This window comes from Camelus dromedarius, chromosome 28 (assembly GCF_036321535.1).
Source record: "Camelus dromedarius isolate mCamDro1 chromosome 28, mCamDro1.pat, whole genome shotgun sequence".
Lineage (NCBI taxonomy): Eukaryota > Metazoa > Chordata > Mammalia > Artiodactyla > Camelidae > Camelus > Camelus dromedarius.
In genome coordinates, this window is record NC_087463.1 from 26203545 (window position 1) to 26229324 (window position 25780).

General features: G+C 55.2%; 1 protein-coding gene across 6 annotated transcripts in view; it reads right to left on the reverse strand.

Moving 5' to 3' along the window:
* Positions 1-25780, reverse strand: part of MBP (myelin basic protein) — an 83278-nt gene that overhangs the window by 56561 nt on the left and 937 nt on the right. For 5 of the 6 annotated variants that reach the window (XM_031441733.2, XM_031441732.2, XM_031441735.2 and 2 more), the window contains exon 2: positions 4657-4732. In XM_031441733.2, coding sequence (XP_031297593.1) covers positions 4657-4707 — 51 coding nt within the window. In that variant the 5' untranslated portion in view covers positions 4708-4732. Of the gene's footprint in view, positions 1-4656; positions 4736-25780 lie in introns of those variants that run through there. The other variant, XM_064480455.1, reaches the window with a different exon arrangement.

A 25780-nucleotide genomic window follows, 5' to 3' on the forward strand; every position in this document is an offset into this window, starting at 1 on the left:
CCACGTGTGTCTTGTGACCAGCCTGAGGGATGGCACAGGGACAGGGCAGAGGGCCCACGGCACGGTGCTGTGGGGGGCATCTGCAGGGCGGGCACTGGTACTGGCAGCCATGGGTGTAGCTGGGCCATCCGCCTGGAAGGAGAGTTCAGTGTTCCACCGTCGGGGCGAAGAGGAATTCTTTATGGGTGTGTGTGTGCAACACAGAGAGAGAGAGAGACAGAGACAGAGCAGTGGGGGACTGGGGCTGCTGAAGACAAGTACGGGGAGCAATCTGCCAGCTCCTCGTGTCTAAGACTTTACCAGACGTGGCCTCGGGCTTTCTGGGTAGCTAAGGCTCAGACTGGACTGGCAGGTCTCTGTAGGGAAGTGCCTTCCACTTTTCAGCCCTCTAAGCTGTTAAATATGTAGTATTTGGTTAACTTAAGAGCTACCTGAGTTCTCAAAAAAACACCTATTTACAAGACTTGCCTATGAAAACAGAACTACGTGTGGATGGGTCTAACAGTCACCAACACATGGCCACCAAATCAGAAAGGGACAATTCTCAGGTGAATTTCCGGCTCAGGGCACTGCAGCCCCATCCTGGGAGGCTCTGGGCCGGAGCCTGGGTGACTGGACGGAAGTGAGTTTCTTAATAAATCTGTTCCCCATCATGTGCAATAGCCCTGGGGTAAGTGGTTGGTTCCAACAAGGCAGAGAGAAGAGGCACACGATGTAGGGGAGCCATGCTGGGTAGGGTTTTGAAGGGCTCACTGGACGGGCAGGCAGCAGGGATGACACCCTGCCCTGGGCTGGGGCCTGCAGGTGAAGCTGGCCAGCAGCCACCAGTCCTGGGCTGGCAGTCTGGGGGCACGCTGGGCCCCCAGACAGGCTGTGCAGGCAGCCCCACCTCTGCAGCAGCTCTGGTGGGGCACACCCAGGAGCAGAGCCGACGGAAGTCAGGCCCCCGCTGCACTTAACTTCCGAGCAGAGAGGGGAGGTGATGGCCTGGAGCCCGCGGGCTGACGGTGGTTTAAAGCAGAGTGGCGGCTCCTTCCCGAGGCCGGTGTGACGAGAACCGAGCGTCCCGAGCAGGTGGGACCACCTGCCACCTCGGGATGAGGCGACGCAGGACTATGTAGAGGAATAAAGGCGAGGAATGAGACCCTGGGTGGAAAGAGCCAGCCTACCCCACAGCTGGGGTGTCAGTCCTGTGAAGGAAAGGTCTTCTGCCGCCCAGTCGACCTCTTCCAGCTCCACGCCCATAGAAAGAGCTGATCTGCTTCATGACCCTTTGTATATTTGCAGACGAAACGTCTCACTTCTCGGAGTGCCATCCGCACGCTGTCCCAGAGTCTCAGCAGACAGTGGGGTTTCGATAATGGTTAAACACGCGGACGGCGTCTCCAGGGGCGTGACTATCCCTGGAGAGGCACTGGGCACGCACTGGGCTTTGAAGAGGCCACTTAAATAAGTAGTCAGTCTAACGGGATCCATGCAACAGGCTAACACGTTGCTCCCGACTGTAAAACTCAGGTGTGAGGCTGGATTCTGCAAAAGCCCTCAGACCTTGCTCTGCAGTGTGGCATCATTTCTGTTAAGCTGCTTCAAGAGAAACTTCCAGAAACATGGTTGGCACCTGTGGAGAAGCTCTGTGAGCCAGATACCGCCGCTGGGAAGAGTACAGAGATGAGCTTGTCCTGCACCACCAGCAGGTTTTCAAAATTACTATTGCCCAGAGCTGTGCAGGCGCTGATGTCAGCATCCACTGCAGCTGCCATGGCCGTCGGCGGGTCTAACGCGGAGTCACCAGGAAACTCCAAAGAGTAAACCCACAGATCAAAGACTGACAGCAGTCAGAGCAGCGCGGAGCGAGAGGAAGGGCCAGCACCTGAGTAACGGGACGGAGCCCAGTGCATCAGCTGGGCCAGGACCACTCTCTCCTGGGGACGGGCTGGTCCAGCTCCTGGCCCGTGCTGACCGCAGGGAACAGGCTCTTTCCTCCAGGAGCCACTGAGGCCAAGCGTCTTGTCTGCCTGCTCACATGCTACCCGGTCCACAACCTCCGGGGTGGGGGAGGGGGGCAGGGGCTGTATTTTTAGCCTGTGGAACCGGTTTTCCTCCCCAGCCTCTGTGGGTGGGGCCACCGAGAAACATGTGTCTGGGTTCCCCAGGCACCCGGGGTGTGTCCTTCCTGCTCCTGCCAAGTGACCGTGGTGAAGAGGCACCGACCGACCAAGAGCTGGTGAACTGGTGGGAAACCAAATTGCAGCAGGACTCCTAGAAAAACAGGGATTTCTTCATTCCTGAGAATGAGAACGGTTCCCCGAAGCGTCCGCTGGACCCTGGGGGCCTCCCTTCTGTCCACCAGCTGCATGCGGCCCACAGGGCCCTGAGCGCGGGCTCTCAGCCACGCGGCTGCCGGGTGCGAGTCCCACTTGACCTTGACATGCTAACATGTGAGGCTGGAAGGGGAGCCCGTTTTTGCTCTGATCAGAGAAATTCCAGAGTCATCCCCTCCATCATGTGGTCTCTCCTCCAGCCTGGCGTGCCTTCTTCAGGACAGAGACTCCAGTGAAAGAACAGGGGGAAGTCACCAGAGGGGGTCCCTGAGAGCTGGCGGCTGTGAATTCCTGGTGGGGAGCCAGCATCTCTGCCTCCTTCCTCAGTGCTGGCCAGAGGGCGGGCAGAGCAGGGAGTCACGACACAGGACCTCTGGGGTCTACACCCGCCGCAGGGCGGCGGGCCAGGGGCGTGAGGACGTGGGGCTGAGTGGTGGGGGGATGCGTGTCAGGGGCAGGGGGAGCCTGGCTCTCTGGGCAGCAGCTCCCACAAGAGGCCAGAGGTGGGGGGGTGAGTGGGTGACCTCTCCCCATGGGTTCCCTCCCTATTAACAGGTCAGCAGCCAGCTCCCTGGAACAGGCAGCTTTCCATCGACTCTCTCCTAAGTGACAAAAAAGCCTCCCAGAATTACTGCAGAAACACACCAGGCAGTAAACAGCAGGTCACGAGCTCACGCGATTTTTTGTTTCCCTTCTGGTTTAAGTTTAAACGCTACATGACATGCCAGAGCACTCCCTCTAAAAGGCCTCAAATATTTTCAATCCAGTTACAAAAAAGAAAAGAAAGGAGCCCTTACATGTGGCAACTACCTACAGGAACCACTGGTCTTAAACTCCCGATTCTTCTTGGTTTTAAATCATCAGATGAGGCTTCAGAAAACAAACGCGTAGGCGTGGGCTCGCCTGTTGCTCAACAATCTGACTTCGGTAAAATTAAACAGAGAAAGATGTTTTGGTGTTTTCAGCGTCAGTGACAGGAAAGAGACTGCCAGCCACGGAGAGGTTTTTTAGAAGCAAGTTGCAAATCAGTCGCTCTGTGCCTTAAAAAGCCGCCCGTTGACAGGACGGAGCTTTCTGAGAAGGGCTGTTTTTCCGCTTTCACTTTCTGCCAAGACCACACCGTCCTGGTGCAGACGCTGCCCACACCCATGGTCTTCAGTCACCGAACACCCCCTCGGCTCAGAGCCACTGTTATCTTAACAAGGTGATTATCGATAACGCAGTTCACACCCCAGTTGCAGAAAATAACAGGGGATCCCCACTCAAGACTGACTAGAACCAGTCCCACGTGTGTAAGACCTTCCAACAGAGAGGGGGGAACTCCAAATCAATGGTAACGCTGTGAAAATGCCGATCCCCCCGCTTCACCTGGGGACTGAAATCACTAGGAGAAAAACTGCATCACATTGTTTGAGATAAAACCATGTTTTGTCTTAGGTGTTTAAACACTTGAAGCTAAGATATGAACACAAACAGCATGCAATCACTTATTGACTTTACACCGATGGCTTGAGAGAAAATTATGGAAAATTACCCACGTGGCTGACACAGAAATGAAGGCCAAGTTCAGATCAGAGGAGGATCTGCTGTTGCCAAGTCCACTGTTACTAACAAAGCCTGCACATGGAACCTCGGCTGCGGGTCGTGGGCTGCAGTTTAACGTGGTTCAACCCAGCGGATGTTTATGAAGCTCTTCTGTGCGTGAGTGTGAGGTGGGGGGCCCACATGACATTCTGATGAACCGTCACCTGCCTCGAGTTCAAGGACAGAAGAAGTGGAGTGGGTAACCTCTCCCCCTGTAGACTCGGTGGGGCCACGGTCCTGCACACACCGTCGGGCCCGTCTCCTCATCTGAACTGTGTCTTCAGTGGGCAGAGAGGAAGCCGTCAGATGCCCGGTGACGGTGCTGTGACTGTCACCTGTTTGCACAGCTCGGGGAGGGGCAGGGAGGACTGAGGACCACGGTCCCTGACCATCGTCAAACAGAGGACACTGGTGAATAAGGTGGAAGACTGCGAGCTTGAGGCTAGAGGCACACAGACGCCATTCTGAGCGGTTTTTACTGGCATTTCTCCCCTTTGCTCTCCCATATTTCCAAACGCCCTACAGTGGCGGTGCGGAGAGGGGCCAGTCACAGTAAGGCCGGGGTGCATCTGCAGTCCTGGCCCAGGATTCGGGTTTGAGCTGCGTGCTCAGGGCCAGCGGTCCAAGCCCTGCAGCTTTCTAAAGGAGGAGGGTAAATGAGGTGACAGTCAGGGCGGAAGCCCTGGCGGCCACGGGGTGTAAGCACGGAGGACTCGCAGGTTGGAAGGCCTTTGAGCCAATTCCCTTTTACCTTATTTCCCTTTTCGGCACTTAAGTCTCGCTTCCCGGAGTGGTTCCCCATCCTGAGCCGACGAGGTCTTCAGATGCTGAAAGAAACAGAGGGGCCGTTAGCCGGAAACCTGGCATTTTCAGAGTGTCCGACATCATTTCTCACTCACAACAACAATCCCATTTGACGTGCTGTGCCCGTTTCTGGGAAAAGGAAATGAAAGCCCCCAAACTCAAGAGGCGCCCCAAGGCTCATGGCTGAGCCCCAAGGTCTTCTGATCCCTGGAAAAAGCTAGAAAGCAGGACCTCTGCCCAAACCTGAATTCTGTCCAGTGACAACACGGTTCAGGTGTTTCGTCACCGACACAGAAAACCAGCCCATCTCCGAGGCCTCGGGGACAGACACACGCGGGAGGGGCGCCTCACAGTCAGGTGTCACAGCGAAATGGGCAGAGGCGCAGAAAAGTGCGGACACTCGGAATGATGAAAACCAGAAGCTCGCTGCTTCGGGGACCGTGTGGGCGCAGAAACAGCAGGACCCAACCGAGGACTGCTGATCACACCAGCATCCTAAGAATCTGCAGAGTTCGTGGGGCAAATAAAGTTGGATTTCAAAAAAGCGTGCATCCCTCATTTGTATTTTCTATCCCAAACCATAGCAGCAAATTTATTATTTTTTCCCCAGTAAGGCACGAAACTGAAGACTTTAGCCAAGCCCATCCACACAGACCCCTCATCCCACCCACATCCCTGGACCTGAACAAGCCACAGGGCCACTTGCACACCACCTTAAGCCCGTCACCTGGCCGCAGGTGACAGTCTTTAAGGACAGCTGCAAAGTGGAGTCACCCATGATGTATTCTTTTCAAAGAATGTGTGAGCACCAGCTCCCTGCCGAACAAGGAAAGGTAACAAAATGAATCAGCTCCTAAACATGGGAGAGATTTCTGAAATATTACAAATTCCTGAACGGAAGGCAAGTTCTGTTCCCCGAAGTCACTTCTTTAGAAAAGAGGGAATTACCCAGCATCGGAATTTCCCCAAAGTCCCCCACATCACTGGGCAGGGGCCCTCTGCCGCGGGCTGGGAGAAGGGAATCCAGGGTGTCTTGCAGCCTCCCCTCCCGGCGCCCGGCCGTGGGCAGCCCTGACCCGGTGGGGACCCAGACAGCCCGGCGCCTGCGGAGTGGAGACCCTTCCCGCCGTCATATTTGTAAATGGAAACCGGGGCAGCGGTGAGTTTCCAGTGAGGGCCCCACGCAGAAGGAGAGCCCATAAAGAGCTGCCTTTCCAACAGATGCCAGTGGGGGTGACGCGCTGGTAAATCAAAGCCACGGCTCTAGCCGCGACAAGACCCCTCCTGATGCTGAAGCGTCACCACAGGAGCGGGAAGGAAACAGGATTCAGAATGCAAGCGTTTAAAAAGGCAAGTCGGCCTTTGCAGATGATCTCAGTATTCGATGTCCCAATTTATTCACAAGGGACGCCCCCAAACACCCCATAGGGTAATCTTGTGGGGAGGATGGAGGTCTGGGACGCACAGAGGGGATACCTGGTAAGAACAGCACAGCAAGGAAAGCCAGGCCTCGTCTGTGTCCGCCCGGGGTCTGAAGTGCAGTCAGAGGACAGGATGCAGGACACTGGTCTGAGCGCGGAGAGCAGAGCAGGGGTCCCTGGAAGTCCCGCCCATGACCCCGCGGAAAGTCTGAGCAAGCACTGTGTGCCTAACACAGAACGGCAGGGCATCGAACGTTTATGGTTCCACCTCCCTCTTTAAGAAATAAGAACTGGTGCATTTGAAACTAAACGCAGGCAAAAATAGTTAGCTTCCTTTCAAGTTGACAGCTTGGACTTTTGAGGGTTTTTCCAGTCCAGGCATAAAGAGCCACGTGGGAGCATCTTCATTCTCATCTGGGCGGTAGCGTCTCAGACCCAGGGACCTCCAGCCTGGGGGCCCCTGCCGCCTCCTGTCTCCTCCCCTCCCCTCCTCAGTCATCTCCCCCCCCTCCATCTCCCCTCCCCTCCTAAGTCATCTCCCCCCCAAGTCATCTCCCCCCCATCTCCCCTCCCCTCCACAGTCATCCCCCCGTCTCCATCTCCCCTCCCCTCCGCAGTCATCCCCCCTAGTCTCCATCTCCCCTCCTCCCCCCCCCGTCTCCATCTCCCCTCCCCTCTCCTCCTTCTAGTTATTACCCCAGCATAATGCTCCTTCCTTCCAGAAAACGAATCTCTGCGGATTTACCCTAAACCCTCCGAAGAGTGTGGGACGTGTAACCATCTGGGGGGCTGCTTGTGGACGAGAGGAGAGCCGGTTTTGGACCAAGGACTTGGAAGCACAGCTGAGGGCACCGCGAGCTGCCCGCACTGCTCCTGGGACGGAGGGCGCGCTCCCTCCCAGCCAGCGCGCCTGTTCAGAGCTTTATCAGACGCAAAGCCGAACTTCAGGTCACACTTGGGAGGAGTGTTTGTGAAATAGTTTAGAAACCAGTATTTAGAAAACGCAAGACTAGAACACAGAAGAGATCAAAATAACAAAAGTCCGGGTCAGACTTCTGTGTGCGCGCAAGCTAGTGAGACTGCCCTGCGGGCTCAGATGAGCAGAAAGAGAGTTTATTTTACAAGTATCGTTTTGAGTTGGCAGATCCCAGCCTCAAAGGCACATCTACACACCGGCAGGAAAAGGAAGACAAGAAAAACGCAGCGACTAGTCTCCGATTAGGGCCCTGTCCCAGAGCAGCCCTGTTCCGAGCCTCGGTGCTGGAGGTGCGCGGGGCCGCGCTGCGGCGGGAGTGGCGCGGAGGACGTGGCGCAGCGCGGCCTTGCGCAGCCCCGCCGTGGGCGGCCCCCCAGCTGCGCTCCGTCACGTGCGGCAGCGAGCCGTCTGCGGACGGCGGAGCTGGAGTTTGGACGTCGCCTGCGTTTCATTTCATTCTTGCAGTCAGTCCAGTTGATAGAGCGAGGGGACGCCTCGGTAAACGCGCGGAAGGTGCCGGGAGAGCAGGAGGACCCCGGAGGGCCCCGGGCAGCTGTGCCGCCCTCTGCGAGATGCTGAAGGAGGACCGCGGCGGGAGGGGCGTGGGGGCCGGGCGGGGAGCAGCGAGGGCTGCAGGCGCACCTGCCGCGCGCTCCTTGGGCGGGAGTCCGCGCCCTCGGGAGGTTCCTGAACAGCCACCGGGGTAGCGAGTGTTTCCGCCGCGTCCTCATGGCCGTCCGAACTTCGTGTCGTCAAGGGGGTGAAAATGAAAGTCAGCAAGCGAGATTCGCCGGGGAGAACCGGCTCAACCGGCGCGCCACCACTTTCAGCGACACGCCCCCGCCGCAGCGGGGCCGGCACGGGGTGCCCCGGCGGGGGCGCGCGGGGCTTGCCGCCGGAGGCCGCACGGATGGAGGCGCTGCCCGACGCGGAAGCGCGGGGCCGTGGCTTCCAGGCGTTTTGACCCGCTGCCGCCCACGAGAGGTCCTAACTGCCAGAGAGCAGCGTGGCGGATGAGCCAGGCCCTCATCCGGGCTCCTGCTGGTGGCCCGGGGCGAGTTACTCCACCTCTCCGAACCTCAGTTTCCCGTAAAGTGGGAGGAATGAAAGTCCCTCACTGTGCTGTGGTCAGCATGAAATAGGGGCTGCTCGGGGTTGGGGTCAGGGTTAGGGTCAAGGTTAGGGTCAGGGTCGGGGTCTCGGATGGAGGCCTTCTCTATCCCACAGTAAATCTACTGAGACAAAAATCTCACGATGATCCCATTGTCAGTAAAAACGCACGTGAAAGTACCTCAGAAGGAGCCAGCTGAGCATTTCAGTGTCCGCAGCCGTGCGCGAAGTGCGGGGCTGAGTCTGCGTCCCCGCCTCTCGTCTCTCCGCGCACCGCCCGCGTGGTCTCGTCCGGAAGCCGCACGGGTCGCGGCGCCCCCTGTGCCGGGGCGGCAGGGCTGGGCGGGGGCTTGCTGCTCGCAGGGCCGGGCGGCGAGGCGAGCTCACAGGCGCACCCTGGAGCGCTCACCGTGCCATCTGCGCGCCGCTGCGTTCGGGCCCCTTGGGAGCCGCTGTCCGGCTGCGTTTACGTCCACGTTCCGGGAGACAGTCTCATCCTCACAGGCTTGCGGTTCTTTTGGCTTTGGCATCGTCAGATTTTGTTGATTGTACAAGTTTTTCCCCCTTGGGGTCCACGTCCCAGAAAGCAGTCCTAAAGTTAATGTTTCCACAGGGACACAGGGCTAATTTTACAGGGATTTGCTTTATCCCTTAAGTCGTGGAATTACAGGAATAACCCTGAAAGCTTTAGTCCCGCTGTTCAGTTGAGAAAGGAAAGTTGGAAAGACTCAGCTGCAACGATGCCTCTAGGAATATACCTGAGTTAAAAAGGAGGATAAGCTGGGTGTTATTTACACTATGAGTATGTCCTGTGTGGAAAGAAGTGTGCCCCGTAGGTCTGGGGCATCGCCCATCTCTAGATGATTAGCAGCGCGAGGAAGGGAAGACGCTGACAGGTAGCCTTGAGAAGATAACTGAATGATGGCAACTTGTTCTTTATAAACACCTGCACGTAGATGCACAAGTTAACAAGGAAGATGGCAGTGACTTTCGGAATTTCCTACCTAACATCTTGCAATAACCACTGGTGAGAAGTGAACACAAGGAACTGTGTGGGTTTTAGTTCCATGCCTGCCAGTAATTATCTACTGCAGAGCTTAGCAGATTTAATTCTCTGAGTTTCTGATTTCTCAGTTGTAAAAACAGAGACCATGACACCTGCAGTGCGGCTTAGAGGCCTCAAGAGAGTCATAGACTCGAACCCGCAGCCCCTGACAGCACAACCGCACGGCCACTGCGCCCTCCCTTCCCGGGAGGACGGCTCGCACGTTACACGGGGCGCCGACCACCGGAGGAGACCAGTAAGGAGTTAGTCATGACCACATACACCTCACCTGCCCAAGTTCACCCTTCCTGCCATAAGGACATTCAGCTAATACACTGCTTCACAATCAGTGGTGAACCGGGGGTGGGGGGGGTCTAGCTTCTCATCCAGCATGGGTGCAATTATTCATGGACAATAGATCAGAGTGATTGTTTCCTCTGTCCTGCTGGAATTTGGGCAAGTGTGAGCACTGACAGAGAGGCCCTCGTGGGATGTCATCCGTGGGGAGGGGCAGAGAAGGGCCCGGGGCTGAGGTCTCCCCAGCTCACAGGGGTGGGTCAAGTGAGGGACCCCACAGCGAGCGTTCAGGGATCTACCCATTGGACTCTGGGCAGCACCTTCCCAGCTGAGAGGGAAGACCACAACCACAGTCAGGGGCTGGATGCGGGCAGCTGATTGCCTCCCCTGCCAACGAGGGATGGAGGGATGCGAAGCTGGGCACTGACCGTGGGGGGCATCCAGCAGGGGGTGGTTCCTTTTCAAGGAAAGTGGAAAAGAAGGTCCTGAGGGAAGGGAAGGGTACTGGAACATCCATTCCTGGGCAGGACCGTAAGGCCGGCCCTGGGGCTCCAACTATGAGCCAAAGACACTGCCTCCACGAGCCACGGGAAATCTCACAACCTGCCCGATAAGGACGGCTTTCAAACAATTTTAAATTTAAGTAATTCAGGCAGTACATAATGGAGACGTGAAGTCAGCGTTATGGACAGAGGTGTGGGCAGGGGGACCGTCCCAGGGAGGGTGGAGGGGGCGGGCGCAGCCTGAGCTTACCCTGAATTTCTGACTCTACACGTCAGCCTCAGGGTGGTCCGTGGGCTTTCCTTCCCCTCCCTCTGTAGGTAGCACATTCCCACCATCTAAGGGAAGCTCCTCAGGGGCCCAGACCCTCTCCCACTTCCTCCCTGGCTGATGACTCACTCGTGTCTGCGAGACAAATCAGACCCCTCACCTGCCCCCCCAGCCCCCCACCCACCACGCAGATGCCGCCCCTGCTGCCCCCAGGAGGGGCACTCAGATGTCCTCCCTCACTTCACATTCAGATCTGGGGGCAGCGACAGTCAGAGAGCCCACAGTCTACGCACAGAAGGCCATTTTTAAGGTTCTTTTTCTCAGTATCTTAGAAGCAACATAGAAAACACTACAATAATGGTGACAGTTTTATAAAGCTTTCCATCTGCCTTTCCTCAATATAGATTGTACAAAATCTTTATTGATGGCCTATTCTTGGTCCAAACAAATATGCTGTTTTCATTGCATTTGGTGTCAAATACAGGAGATGAACCAGAACACACATTTCAAAGGCAGTGTAGTAACGCCGTGCTGGGAGAGGGCATGCTACCCGACCCTGGAGGCCAGGACGCCCTTCCCAGGGTGTGGTGCGCTGCGCTGTGTCCCCTGAAAAGATAGGACCACCTCCTAATCCCCAGGACGTGTGACTGTGACCTTATTAGGGCAGAGGATCTTTGCAAATGGAATCCAGTTAAGAGGAGGCTGTACTGGGTTGGGGTGGACCCCATCCAAAGACTGGTGTCCTTGGAGGAGAAAGGGGTGGGGGACAGACACAGAGGAGCTGGGGAGAAATGCCACGTGGTGACAGAGGCAGAGACCAGAGAGACGTGTCTACAAGGAGACGGATGCCACGGCCTGTGGGCAGTGTCAGAACCTGGAAGGGCTAAGAGGCCCCCTGGAGCCCTCAGAGGGTGCCTGGCCCTGAGAAGCCTTGGGTTTGGAATTCCGGCCTCCAGAGCTGTGAGTGAAGACACTTCCATTTTGAGCCAAAGTGTCAGTGGTCTTCGGTTACAGGAGCCACGGGAAACTCATGCTGGGTGAGAGTGGCATGTGGACGGAGGCCGACGGGGTGAGCAGAAGGGGCAGGTAGAGATGCTGTGGGAAGCAGGGGGAGAGCCTGGGTGGAGGGCATGGCATGTGCAAAGGCCCTGAGGTAGGAGAAACCATGGGTGTGACAGGGAAGTGCCTGAGCATTGGGAATCCGCGGAGGAACAGGACCCTCCAGGTGGCACCACTACAGTCTTCCCTGTGGGAGACGTGTGGTGCCCCTTCACCCACTTTTGGGAGGAATCCAGTCCTGCTGGGAGGAGCAAGCCCCCCCAGTGCCGTGGTCCCTGGACAAAGAGCTCCCGGAACCCTGTGCTACAGACCGAATGCCTGTGTCCTCCCCAAATCCATGCCCCCAGATGATGGCATCCAGAGGGGGGCCTTCGAAGCTGCGTAGGTCTGAGGACAGAACCGGCACGGATGGGGTCAGGGCCCCAGTAAAGGAGATCCCACAAAGCTCCCAGTGCTGCTCCACGTGAGGACACAGAGCGGAGACGCCGTGTGTGAGCCAGGAATCCAGTCCTCACAGACACCGAATCTGCTGGCCCCTGCATCTTGGATTTGTAGCCTCCAGACAGTGAGAAATGAACGTCTGTTGTTTACAAGCCCCCGGTCTGTGGCGTCCTGTCACAGCTGCCCACGTGGACCGAGACAGCCCATCAGCTCGGAGAACAGGGTAGAGGTTCATCTCAGAAGTCCCCGCCCGTCTGGAACAAGGTTCTCCCAGACAGCGAGCTGCGATCTGCCTCCCACCCGTCCTCAGGACCCCCTGCCCGGCTGGTGGCACTCAGACAGCCCCAGACACCCAACCTGGACTCACATAAGAAGCGCCTGAGAGGAAACCAGCTCTCAGATTTGGGGGCTGGGAATTTCTGCACTGGGTGATCACGGAATGTTCACAAGCCAGTTGCCACCATCCTTTGTTTGCTCAGGCTTATCAGAGTCACATCGCAGAGGAGCACTGCCTTAAAGTTATCAAAAACCACTTTAAAAAGACAATGACAGGATTGCAGAAGGATGGAGCTTGATGGAGGCTGACTGGTCCCTCGAGCCTGGTGCCCAGGGTGTTGGCTGACTTGGCAGATTGAGCCGTTGCAGAACGGGCAGCCAAGGACGTCTGGGTTCCCGGCTTGCAGTGCCGCTGGTACAGCCCCTTTCTCAACTCCAATGAAGCATTTTCTTAAAGGAAGAAGGAAGTAGATTAAACAATGGTTCACTAATGCTAAGTTGGATTAACTTTCAGAATTTCTTGTTCAGATATTCACGCGAGTCTATGACCACGTAGCGTGCTTAGCTTTTTGTAGCTCCTGCAAGGAAAGCCGAAATTGTCCGTGTGAAAGCAGAGGGTCCCAGGAAAAGTGGCCTTGCTGGGTAACGGGCACTCCAGGCCTGCAGTCATGTGGAGACAGCCTTTCTGATGCTTGGGAGTGGGGTTCAGGGGCAAGTGGGGCAGCATCTGGAGACATCCCAGTCCTGGTGGCCTAACCCGGTCACGGGCATGAACCGCGGGTCCCACTGGCCACACTGTGCACAGGCTGCCCCCCGGGAGGACCAGCAGCTGGGACAGGCATGGGGGTTTCAGAGAGGAAGTCCCAGGGCTCGAGTCCCAGAGGTGCCCGGGGTGGGCCCCTTCTGGTGGGCGCTCTTCTGCTTGTTCTGAGGTTTGGTCCCCAGTTCCTCCTTATCTGTAAACCCAGGAGGGTAAATGCTACTTCCGGGAGGGGCTGTGGAAATAACTGGTTAATATTTCACAGGCACCTGAAGATACAAGCCCTCAGTCGGAGGAGCAGGGGACCCAGCGGGGGCTGGACTTCCGGGAGCGGCCCCGCGTGCCTGCAGCAGGGTCACCGACTGCAAAATGTGCCACTGTGCCAGTCCCCGAGGGCACACGACCAGGACCCTAGCGCTGATAACCGAGGAAACGTGACGCCCTGGGCGTCGCTCCAGGCCAGAGCCAGTGCTCAAAGGCTAGAACTTGTCGAGCTAAGTGTGTTTTAATCCACCTGCACAACAGATTGCAGAAGAATGGAGCAACTCACAGATTCCCTGACCTCAGGCAGGATGATGGCGCAAGAGTGCGGGGCTCGGGGAGGAATGCGCTGACTCAGCCCGCGGGCTTGCAGGCGGCCTGGGGCCAAAAGAGCTACGGTCTGAGTCTCGACTGAAATAAACCAAATCTTTCTGAAAACACAGAGGACACCTGAATTCTACAACTGCTGCTCTCAAACCTCCAGTTTCAAATCACCGACCCCGCAGTAGTCCCACGGGGGAGGGGCAGTCTCCTCTCTGGCACCATTTTCCTGGGAGACCTCCTCCCAGAACCTTCCAGATGCTAATCAAGGAAAAGAATGTGAGCATCGTCCTCAGCCTCATCAGTCCCGCCTGCACACGCTCAGAGCTGATGTGATAGGCGCACGTCTTCACACAGGCGTGCGGCATTTCAGAAGATAAAGGATGCGGGTGGGTGACAATTACAGACACACTGCCACAAGTTTCTACTGTATAGCACAGTATATCAATATCTTGTAACACCTCTAATGAAGAAGAATATGAAAAGGAATAGATATCTGTGCATGTGTATGTGTCACTGAATCGCTTTGCTGTACACCTGAAACTGACATTGTAAGTCAACACACTTCAGTAAGAAATAGAATTTTAAAAAACCAGAAGGGAGGGAGATACGTCCCAAGGGGGCACGACTCAGTGGAAAGGACCCTGCCCTGGAGTCGGGAAGCCTCAGAGAGTGGCCAGCGGGAGGGGGTCCCCACTCTGCGCGGGGCCAGGTGGAGATCATTTCAGAAGCACATCCTCCCAGCCCTCCAGCCAGGCTGGGGCAGAGGCTGTGCTGACCAAGCCCACAAGGTCCAAGAGGCCGGCTGACCCAGGTTCACAGGTACCGGCAGGGCCAGGGGCCTGGGCTGAGCTGTGCTCGGAGCGGCCGCACCGTCTGCGATGCCCAGAGCTCCGGGTCCAGGTCGGCTGTGAGCTGACCTGATGACTTGGCCGGGCACTTCATGTCTTCAAAAAAAAGGACTCTGGACACAATCAGTCTTGGAGTTATTAAGGAAAAGAGCTGCAGGGAGAGTAAAAGGGCACTTTCCTTCCATTTCACACATTTTAATGTACATTCTGACGACTCAAACGCATTAACGACGACTTGGACCAAGTGTGCAAACCTCACTCCCTCGGACGGGGAAACCATTGCAGGGCAACGGTAAATCATGAGGCTCAATAGAAATGTGTCATAAAGGTAAATCTCCTTTCAAACTCTGTGTTTGGAAGATGGCATTTAAATAAGTGGCCAGCAAACACCTCCAGGGTGCCACCCAGACAACGAACACGCGGCCGCCAGTGAGCGGTTGGCTTGGACCTGAGCTTGTCACCCGGTTTCCCTGTGCCGTTCAGGGCCGAGTGGTATCCTTAAGGCCAAAAACAAACAAAAAAAAAGGGCAGTATCCTTTCAGAAGGCAATGATTTATTACCACAAAGTGGAGAACTTATAATTTAATTTCTCCATCAAAATCAAGATTATCTGGTTGCCTTTATAGGAAATAGATGAAAAATGCAAAGGTCTTGGCAGAGAATATTCACAATGTCGTGTCTATCTGATGACCTGTGACCCACTGAAACTATAAGGAAGTGTCTCACTCACTCATATTCCCCCCAAAGCACAGCCTTTGTGGATAAGTGACTTCTTATTTGACGTCAACCACAGCATTCAAACGAGGGGTGGTAACATCCAAAGACACCGCAGGACCGACTCAAAGGACCAGAGAGGTGATGGCAATGGGGCATTTGGGGCAGGAAGTCTCATTTCCCACAAGCAGCAGGGTGGCCTCGGACAGGCCACCTGGTGCCCCTGAGGCCCGTCTGCTGTCTTTCTGGGGGAAATGAGGGGGCTGGATGGGGTGCTGCACTGATTCCCACAGGGATGGTGTGGGCTCCCACACCTGCTCTGCAACCCCTGGGATCTTTAAAAATCCAGCCTTTCCTGACAAGGTTTAAGCAAAGCTGCTGTATCATGTCCAACACACGGACAACTGGGCCCAAGGCTGGGGGCCAGGTCCCAACGAGGCACACGAAACTCCTCGAGTGTCTACTGGATGCTGGTGAGCAGGGGAAGAGCAGAGCAGAGCTCGGTCTGAGTGTGCACGCACGGGTACACATTCACAATGCACACACGCACGCACAGTCACACACGTATGTCACAAGGAGCACATGCATGTTTTGAGACCACCAGAGCCGCCCCTGGAGCACAGCGCCACCTGTGAGCAGAGCCACGAGTGAACCAGGGAGGCTGGAGGGGCTGGCGTGGCCATAGGACCAGCCTGGCCAGATGGAGCAGCCCAGGTCACCAAGAGGACTGCTGAGGGGCCAGGCGGCTGAGGGCCTCCCTGGGGCAGGGTCCCCGAAAACGGAAGCCCTTTTCAGCAGGAACAAAGGACACCACAAAAAGGAAGTGTGGGCAGCACCCTGCCGAGCGCGGTGCTGCCCCTGAGGAACTTGGCGCAGACGGGGCGGGGCACTGAGCACCGAGGGCGGTGGGTGGAGGCAGGGCCACAGGGGTCCCCTCACTGTAGATGAAGCCTCCACAGCAGGGGGCCCAGGGGAGCAGACACGGCGGTGGGGAGCGGCGGGCAGATGCTGGAACCTGTGGCCGGTCCAGGGAGGTCCCTGGGGATACACCGTCGGGGGCAAACGCAGACCCTCCCTGGGTGGCTGGCAGATCCATCCTGGAGGCAGGAAGACATGTCATCAAACCAGCAGGGATCTGAGCTCAGCCCACGAATCACTAGTCACGACGTGGCTGAATTCAAATATGTGGAAACAAGGCACCTATAGATTTGGTGGGGAGAGTTCTTAATGAATTCATGACCTTTCAAAGGGCTGATTTCGAACTACACTCTCCTGTAAGCCTCATCCAAATATTAGAATAGAAGCCTCTGAAAGCAGGTCAGTCCACGCATCTGGCGCTTCGCCTGGGCTTCGGCGAGAGCGGCATCCCGGTTCCCCGGCTCCTAGCCGGCCAGCCGTGCAGACGTGGGCCGCACACACAGGGGCCACAACACACAGCCAGGCCTGCGCCGTGCACAGACCTCAGCTGCGTGTGTTTTCTTTCTTTCACGAAGCCCTCGGGCACGGTTTGGGTCTGGGCTCCACCTGCTCTGAGGGATGAATGAACACCTACGGCCCCTCTCCTCTGGGCGTTTCTGTGTCTCCCCCCTGGGTCCCCAGCACGGAGCTCCCGGGTGTCTGTAATGAGTGGCAAACCCCCCACCAGCCCTGCGCAGGGAGAGCGGCTGGGCAGAGTGCTCTGACCGGGAAGTGGAGGCCTCTGGAGTCACCGCCCTCAGAGCCCGGCGGACCCCGGGGCTCACGGCAGCGCAGCGCCATGGAGAGAGGCCGGCGCGAGGCTCTGGACGGGGCCCGGGTGCACTTTCCTGGCTCTTCTTTACACGTGTCATGGAAGCAAATGAAGTTCAGCCTCAGAGACTTAAGACCCTGTGATGGCTGCATCACAGTCGCCCACGCCAAAGTGACGCCTGGGGCCTCTGCTCGCTTCACGGACAAATGTGGCTTAAAAAAATGGTGTGAAAATCAGTCCGGGTTTTAATCTACCTTCACGTTGAAATTTTCGTTAAGTTCCTAATCGTGCCCTTTATTCTGGTGTTGCTAAGCCCCTGTGAAAAACATCTATAGAAATGTGTATACACATTGGTGTCAGGACTGTTACATAATGTGGCTTTTTTAATTCTTATGTTTTATTGAAGTGTAGTCTGTTTACAGTGTTAGTCTCAGGTGCACAGCAAAGCGATTCAGTTACATAACAGGGCTTTAACCGTGACGCTTCACTGCATTTCCAGGAAGGCTGTCTGCCCTGTCTGTGGCTGTGTCCCCTTCGCACCACGGTTCCCAGACGCTGTCGGAAACGAGTAAGGCCAGCTTCTAACACCCGCTCTAAATCCTCCTCTCTTCAAAGAGAAGCCCTGACACACAGAGCCAGCGCCGGAGCAGAAGATCGCCGCCTTCCTTCTCACAGCACCTCTCACGGAGCAGCACGGGGTGGTGCGCAGACGCAGAGCTGCACTCGGCCCGACAGGCATGCGACTTACCCTCTGTACTTCCAGGACACCAGCTGCAGCTGGTGACTACACTCCATAATCTCTAGTCCAAGGTCATTATGTTTTCAGACACCTGAGAGAATCAGGAAAAAAACCACTCTCCCCCGCTCCCTCCCAAGAGAAACCCAGCTGCTAAAATGTGAAAATCATTTTTGTTTGTTTTATTAAGCTCCTGCTTTGTCTGGTCTTTGAAGGCAACACAGTGAGCTGAATAAATCACGGCCCACGTTCTTCTGATTGGTGCAGAACAGACGTGGGCAAAGGACTTCTGCAAAATTCAGGCTCTGCAGTGCGTCAGTTGGATGGTGACGACTGGGGCTGATGGAACCTGCCATCCGTGGACGCAACAAATACCCCCGCTGTGCGCTAGGCGGATGACGTGAGACCGGGAAAACCTATTTTAAGTTTCCCAGGATGCAAGTGCCTGGTGGAACACTGAACCCCTTATAAACCAGATGTTATCAAAACCAGAGAACAGAGCCACGGCTGTGAAACGCCCCGCAGGGGAGATGGGCATCCCAGAAACCGGGTCAGGGGACCACCCCAGGCAGGAGCAGACAAAGATGATTTTTGACCAGGAATTGGGGGAAGAACCCAGAAGATTCCCAGACAGGGCACGAGGAGAGGCTCAAGGTCGCCGGGAGAGACCCGGAGAGGGAACTGGTATAGGGCAGAGCCAACCTTCCAGCACCGTGTGGGTGAGAAACAGCTCCTGCGGCCCCTCTGCTCCGCCAGGTGCAGCCCTGGGCCTCCTGCAGGGGGTGGGACAAGTGTCATGCCCTGGGAAACCCGTCTGCAGACTCGGGGCTCTCCAATGACACGACACCCCCCCCCCCCTCACGGCAGGAGCTGCCTGGTCTGATCCGGGTGTGCCTGGAAAGGCATGGTGTCACCTTCTGCACATCCTGGAGGGTCAGGGAATTTAAAATACTCAGTTGTGTGTCTGCTCTGTCTGGGAAGCCTGCCACACAGCTCTGGATTTTTTGCTTTCCTTGCAAGTTTAGCAAAAATGTTAGGTTCCAACCATACAGGAAGCCTGGTGAGGAATATAACCAGCCATAAATATTCCCCGTCAGAGACGCCGGCGCTCCCGGCAGGAAAGAGAGTGTGATTCTCCAAATGGAGAGAGAATCAAAACTAAATGACAGAAAGGAGAACGTGTTGTCGGGACGGGATGGGACTTTCCACGAGTCAGTGTGTCAGTGAGACAGACAGAAATGCTGCAGCGCGTCGCCGCGTGCATTGCGGGCAGAGACGCTCAGGGAGACCTGCGTCGCCGAGCCACGCGTCGGGCACCGCCCCCTCTTTCCCTGAGCAGTGGTCCCCTTACTTGGAGCACCTCAGACTACAGATTCCTGGGCCCGGACCCCAAGGCTGTGGTGTGGTGTCCAGAGACAGGGGGCCAGGACTCTGCATTTAGTGTGAGTTCTGGATGACTTGCACGCAGGTGGCTGGCGGAGCCCTGGGGGGACACTAGGCGTCACCCTCGTCCTGCAGCCTCGTGGGACGCAGGACGTGGGCTCCGGCCGCAGCAGACACTTGGGTTGGGCGCTGGTGTCCCCCTCCCAGAACCAGTCCCCCACCTAATCTGAACCAACTCAGGCAGGTGCTCAGACTCCGGTCGAGGTCAGCGCAAGCTGAGCTCTCCTCTGTCCCTGGTTAGGTGGGCGAATGATGGCAGGGAGACCAGGGAGGTCCGTGAGTCTGCGAGCTCTTTGCTGGAGGAGCTGTCTTTGCACCCAGCTTTCTGCTCCTGCCCGCAGGGCTGCAGTGACAGACACTGCTAACTGCAGGGAAGGCAGGATGCGGTCTGGGACAGGAGCCCACTTGGGGAGATCCTCTGTGGCCTGACACCCCCGAAGGCGGGGTTGACACTTGTGGGTGCTGCTATCAGTGGTGACCAGGCCAGCAGGGGCCCTCAGCCTACTTAACACATCCAGGGTGAGGACGATGTCTGCTGGGGGCAACTGGGCTCCCCTCCCTCCGACAAAACCTAACCCTCACCGCCTCCACCCTCCTACCCCGACTCCTGAGAAACCAGGGGACATTTACGTGCCATCTAGAGGAGTTGTTCCTTGAAACCTACACCTCAGAAAACCAAATGACAACGAGGCATGTCCCGCTAGTGCCTCCGCCTGCCGTCCAGCCACGACTTACAGGAAGTCTCGGTCCAGCCGGGGAGCTGGTGGCCGAGGGGTTGGGCACACCCCGGGCCCCCCCTGAGCTGCAGCCCTCACCAGCTGGGACCTCGGGCCACCACAGAACCCCGGGTGCCCCCGCTGTCGTCTGCAGGGTCCGCACGGCAGGGGCGTGACCTGGTGCTCCTTGGTGTGGCTCAGAGCTGCCATCGGATGGTCAGCGCTGCGTGCTGGCCACCAATCAGAGCAAAACCCAGCACAAAAGGCTGTCCAGTCAACTGCCTCGCGCCAGGGGCACCGGCACCCGTCTCTGTTTTCTAGGTGGTTCTGACACAGGGGAGACAGGGACCGAATCCAAGCCTAACTGCCACGCAGCCGGAATCAGCGTGATGTTAAAAACTAGCGCGTTCAGTGAAACAGCCCTTTCTGCGTTTTAAAATCTACAACACGTACCAAAGAGGAACATCGCATCCTCAAGAAAAGCCGCCAAGGGGCTCTGAGCAGAAACTCATTTCCTGTCAAAGGCTGCGGCTTCAGGCCTCAGAGGAGCCCTTTCCCACACTGGAGGGCGTCGCCCTCTCGTCCCCAGCTCTCAGCCCCGACCCCTCTGCACAAGCAGCACTGGTTTGGTGTGGCGTGGGGCACCGCCTTGATGAGAAATGCGTCTGTTTTTCGTATTTTCACATCTATTCTTTCCTTTAAAAACGAGCTCTTCTTAAAGCAAAAGCCCCTGATGTCTGATTGGTCCCCAGAGTGTGTGGCCCACGTGGGTACGAGGCCTGGTGTTGGCTGGGGGTCAGGAGGGTGGCCTGCTGTCCCTCCCACCCAGGGAACAGTGACTTAAGAAGGCATGGTCTCGGATGCCTGGCTTTGGGCACGTGCTCCAAGACCTCAGGAGCACAGGGTGAGTGTCACCGGCCGTCACACGGGTCACTGGACAGAGCAGAGGATGCACTGGACCTCACACACACGACCCCCCAGGTCTGCTGACTGCTGAGAACTCCCATTTCCTTGGGGTAATAAGATGAGGATGTTGCTCGATTCAGAGGGTCCTCAAGGGATGGAGAGGAAATCGGCATCACTGGGGAGCAGGGGAGCCTCTGCCTCCTGGGAGGACGTCTGACCCCAGGGTGCCTGTGGGGCCCTGGCGGGACACCATTATTTCACTTTTTAGTGTTCTTTTAGAAGATAAGTCTGTGTGAGGGGTGGGAGGAGATAAGTTAGGCTTCTTTATGGGTTTTATATATGTCACATATATATATATATATATATGTATATACACACGTATGAGACAACAGACATCATGCAGAAATAAACCCTCATGCTGAGAAGTTCACAGCAGTAAGCCTTAGGTAAAATTACACTTGGGGAAGGGGTTCGTTCCTACTTACAAGACGCTGCTCTAACACACAGCGCCGGCCAACCCCACGCTCCAGACATGCAAGGATGTTTCAATGCCAACTCGAACATGAATCGGTACAGCCCATCACACTAACAGGTTGAAGAAGGAAAATCACAGGAGCCTATCAACTGGCAGGAAACATCCAACACCCACTCACGATGCAACCTCACAGCAAGTGAGGAATAGAGGGGGCACTTCCTCAATGTAATAAAGAACTTTGACAGAAACTCTACAGCTACATCGTCCTTAGCGGTGACAAAGTGAATGCTTTACCCCTTGGATCAGGAATAAGGCAAGGATGTCCACTCCTGCAACTCTTATTCAGCACAGCCCTGGGAGTTCTGTTGCAATGAGACAAGAAAAAGAAATAAAACAGACAGAGGTTGGAAAGGAGAAGTAACATTTCCTTATTTATAGATGACATGATGGTCTGCATGGGCATCACGAGGAATCTACCTCAAACCTCCTAGACTTAGCAAGGGGGTTCAGCAAGGTTGCAGGACACAAGAACGATGCACAAAAGTCACGTACGTTTGTACATGCTAACTACAAATGTGTAGAAACTGAAGTTAAAACGTGACACCATTTAAAATTACTCCAAATAAAATGCAATACTTCGGTATACCCTAATAAAACCCCACAGATTCAGAATCTATGTGCTTAAAATTACAAAACACTGACGAAAGAAACCAAAGAAGGTCTAAATAGAGACAACCTGTCGTCATGGTGGGGAAGACACCACACAGGAAAACTGTTAATTCTCCCCAAGTCCCTCTGACTTGATGAAATTCCCATAAAAATTCCGAGGGTCCTGTAGATACAAACAAGCTTTTTCTAAAACGTGTGGGATGATGGAACAGCTGGAACAGCTGACAGCATTTTGATAAAGAAGAAAAGTGGGAGGACTCACTCGACCGGGTGGTAGGGTTCACCCTCCAGCCACAGTGCTCAGCAGTGTGGTCGTGGTGGAGGCACAGACATCTTGACCAAGGGGACAGTCAGGGAACCCAGAAACGGAGCCAGACAAGTATGCGAGCACGACCTCTGACAAAGATGCAAAAGCAGTCTGCTGGAGGAAGACTCGTCTTTTCAACAGACAGTCAGGGAGCAGTGGGACAATCCCAGGCAGGGACAGAAACCAACGAAAACCAAACCCCTCCACCGACACCTCTCACCTTCTACCAAAATTAACTCACAACAGACAACAGACCTCAGTGTAAAACGCCGAAACACAAAACTTGTAGGAAAATAAAAACAAAAAACAGGAGAAAAGCTTTCAGACTCAGGGTAGACCAAGGGATCTTGCATCTCACACCTAAATCCCAACCTATAAAAGGAAAAAGTGAATAAACTGGACCTCATGGAACTGACAACCCTCCTCTCTGCAGAAGACCCAGTGGAGAGGATGAAGGCAAGCTCGGTTGACAGGGTGACTGGAAACCGTCAGGACCCTCCTAGAACAGAGGAGGAGCTGCCAAGACCAAACAATCCAACGAGAAAGTGGGCAAAGACACAGACAGCTGGTCCCCGGGAGGAACGCAGAAGGCAGACGCACACGTGGAAAGACTGGCATCGTCGTCCCCGAGGGAAATGCAGACCAGAACCACGGGTGGTGTATCACTGCACACCTGTTAGAACAGCCCAAACGAAAAACAGTGACAGTGCCCCATGCTGTCATGGTCTTGGGGATGCTGGGTCACTCACACCTGGCTGGTGGGATGGAAAACGGTGCAGTCATTCTGGAGAAGAGTAGGGCAGGTTCTTGTAAAACGGAACGCGCGCTGACGGTGTCACTCAGCGGTAGTGCTCTCGGGCATTCATCCCAGAGCAGTGACAGCTGGGTTTACACAAAAACCTGGACATGGGTGATCACAGCAGCTTTACTCAAATAGCCCCAAACTGGAAACCCTCACAGGGTGAATGGTTAAAACCAAAAAACCATGAGGCAAGGGCCATCCATTCCGTGGAACACTACTCAGCGATAAAAAAAGAATGAGCTCCCGGCATCCTCAACAACTTGGAGAAACTGCAGGAGAACAGCAGTGAGTGAAAAAAGCCAATCAAAAACGGCTGAATGTGGTCTAATTCCATTTAGAAAGCATTTCTGAAATGATGACATTACAGAAAATGGGGAACTGATGGGTGGTTGCCAAGGGCCTGGGGTGGGGGGAAGTTGGCACCCAGAGGGAGCCTGGGGTGGAACCCTCTTACCTACTGTGGGCGGCCACACGGTTCTACACGCGTGACAAAACCACACAGAACGACACACACAGACACACGGGACGTGTAGACTGGTGAAATCTCGGTACGGCTGACGGGTTGTACCAGCGCTGGCTTCCTGGTTATGAGACTGTACTATCGTCTTGCAAGATGTTACAGAGGGTGTAAGAATCTCTCTGTATTATTTCCCACAATTGCATATGAATCTACAATTATCTCAAAATAAAAAGTTTCAGAAAATTGCTTCTGTGACCCACCTCTGCCCAGGCTCTCCCGGGCGGGAGCACTTGGGCGTGAACTCACCAGGTCACTGGGACTGTCCATCTTCAGCTTTTCTGGATTGTTTTCTGAAATGTCTGTTTACACTCCCACGCGCCATAATGTGAGTTCTGACTTCTTCATATCTTCCCCGAGACTCGGTATAGTCAGAAGTTCAACATTTTTACCAGGATGATGGACATGAAAAATCGTCCCAGGTTAGACATCTTTCTGTGTTTTATTAGCCCATTCTCTTCCAGGCCTGCCTGTGCTCCCACAGCTTTTTCTGTTGGGTGGCTTGTTTTACATTACTGAATTCTACCATGTTTCATACCTCCCACCAGCGTCTGTTTACCTGCATTCCCTTGGTAGCCACCTATTTCTTAACAACAGAGCCTCACCCCTACTCAGTGGAGCTCTCAGAACCTGGATCCGTATTTATGAATTTTTTAGAGTTATTGATTCTGAGATATTGCTAAAAGCTTCAGAAGAGGCATCAGTGGTTACTCCTGGTCAGAATGAGAGGGTGATTCTACCTCTGGACGTGGCTTCAGCTCACACCTGAGAGTTCCGGCCTCCTGTCTGGCTGGCCCCTCCAGCCCCAGCTCCCCGTGATGAGTCACTCATGTGTCTCTCCTACTGGTTCTGTTTCTCTGGCTGAACCCGATCTACACACTCAGGAGGACTGACATCTGCTCCATCAGCATCTCTGCTGAGTGGGACCATCAGGGTCTCCCTGTGGGTAACTTCTGCTGCGCTAAAACCAGCTCCTGGGGCCCCAAACTCAGGCTGACTTAAGCGTCCTGCAGTGGCTCTGATGGGCCAGTCGAAGTGTCCTACTGCCTAAGGACTACGTACCAAAAACCATACTGAGGAATTAGCAAGCTGTCTTTCCTTCTTTGTGGACAACTTCACAGAGGAAGTTAAGGGGAGGATGACTAACAGTGACCTGACAGCAGCCTCGTGGTCCAGTCATCCTGAAGAGGAAGCATGTTTTGTTGGGTGTGGCTACTCCTCAGCCATGGAATTTTTTAAAAATGCAAGGCAGCTCTGTGGGGTTTGCAAGGTGTCCTGTTCACCCTGCAGGGCAGCACCGAGGGGCTGGAGGCAGAGTCCCGGGATGGAGTTCTGTGCGCCTCTCGGCCTCAGTGTGCCTTGGTTTCTTAGTCACTACAAACGAGAGCACCGATAGGGTATTTCTATCAAAGGAGGGTATCCCAGCGCATCGTGACTCTTAACGAGGTGATGCATCGCCCTCGGAAGACAGGCCGGCACTTTGCAAGTGGTCAAAACACTGCCTGGGTGCTGGGACAGAGAAGGTACGGAGACAGGTGTGTGTATGGTGCCAAATGTTTAAAGACGCACGAGAGAAACTGAAAGTCAAACAACATAACCTCCAATTAACATTTAAAAATTCAGGATGAACTAGAGAAGTCACAGAAGAGGCTGGTCTCTTCTCTTTTTCACTTTCAGCTGATGCCTTCCACCAGGGCACGCGGCCCGAGCCATCCCCGACCGAAACCAGGGTGGACAGACTCAACGCCAAGCCACAGAACAAATAACTTTTCTGAAAAGTTCTTATCTCTGGGCAGAAATGTGATACTTTAGAAAGAATTTGAAAGTGGATTTGAGCCAAATAGCTCTTGTTTAACCCTGAGTTAATAAAGGCAGTCATTTCAGAACACTGGGAACTGACATTTCATAATAATTTTTTGCTAGGTTCCTTTCCTTCAGGTTTTAGTTTACTTCACTTTAAAAAATCCAACTGCCGAGGGGCGCCTCTCCAGGTTGGGAAAACACAGGTTTAGGCTGCGGTCCCCTTGCAGGTCATGGGCCAACCCTTCCCTGAGGAACTGCTCTGTCCCCAAACCCCATGTCCGTGGAGGCCTCCAGCACTCAGAGGTGGCCTGCCAGTGAGCAGGGGTGCAGGACTGAGCCCAATTCAGGGTGGTCCCTGACTTGTGGGCCACATTCTGTAAAATGTCCCCCTGAGCTGGAGGGAGGGGGGTGCTAAGATCTCCAAAAGCTACAGATCTTAAATAAGACACACTCTAAAGTTCCTTTCCTCTGAAAAACTCTTTCTAGCCCGGGTGTGGGTGCCCGTGGACAGGATGGCCAGCAACCCCCCCCCCCACCCGCAACCAGGTTCACACCCCTCCGCCCTCCCAACACATCCGAGCTATCCCACGTGCCTTCCACGGACGCAGAAATAAAGCCAACACATGCTGCTGATTCTCACGTCGCAACTGGGAAACGGAGAACCG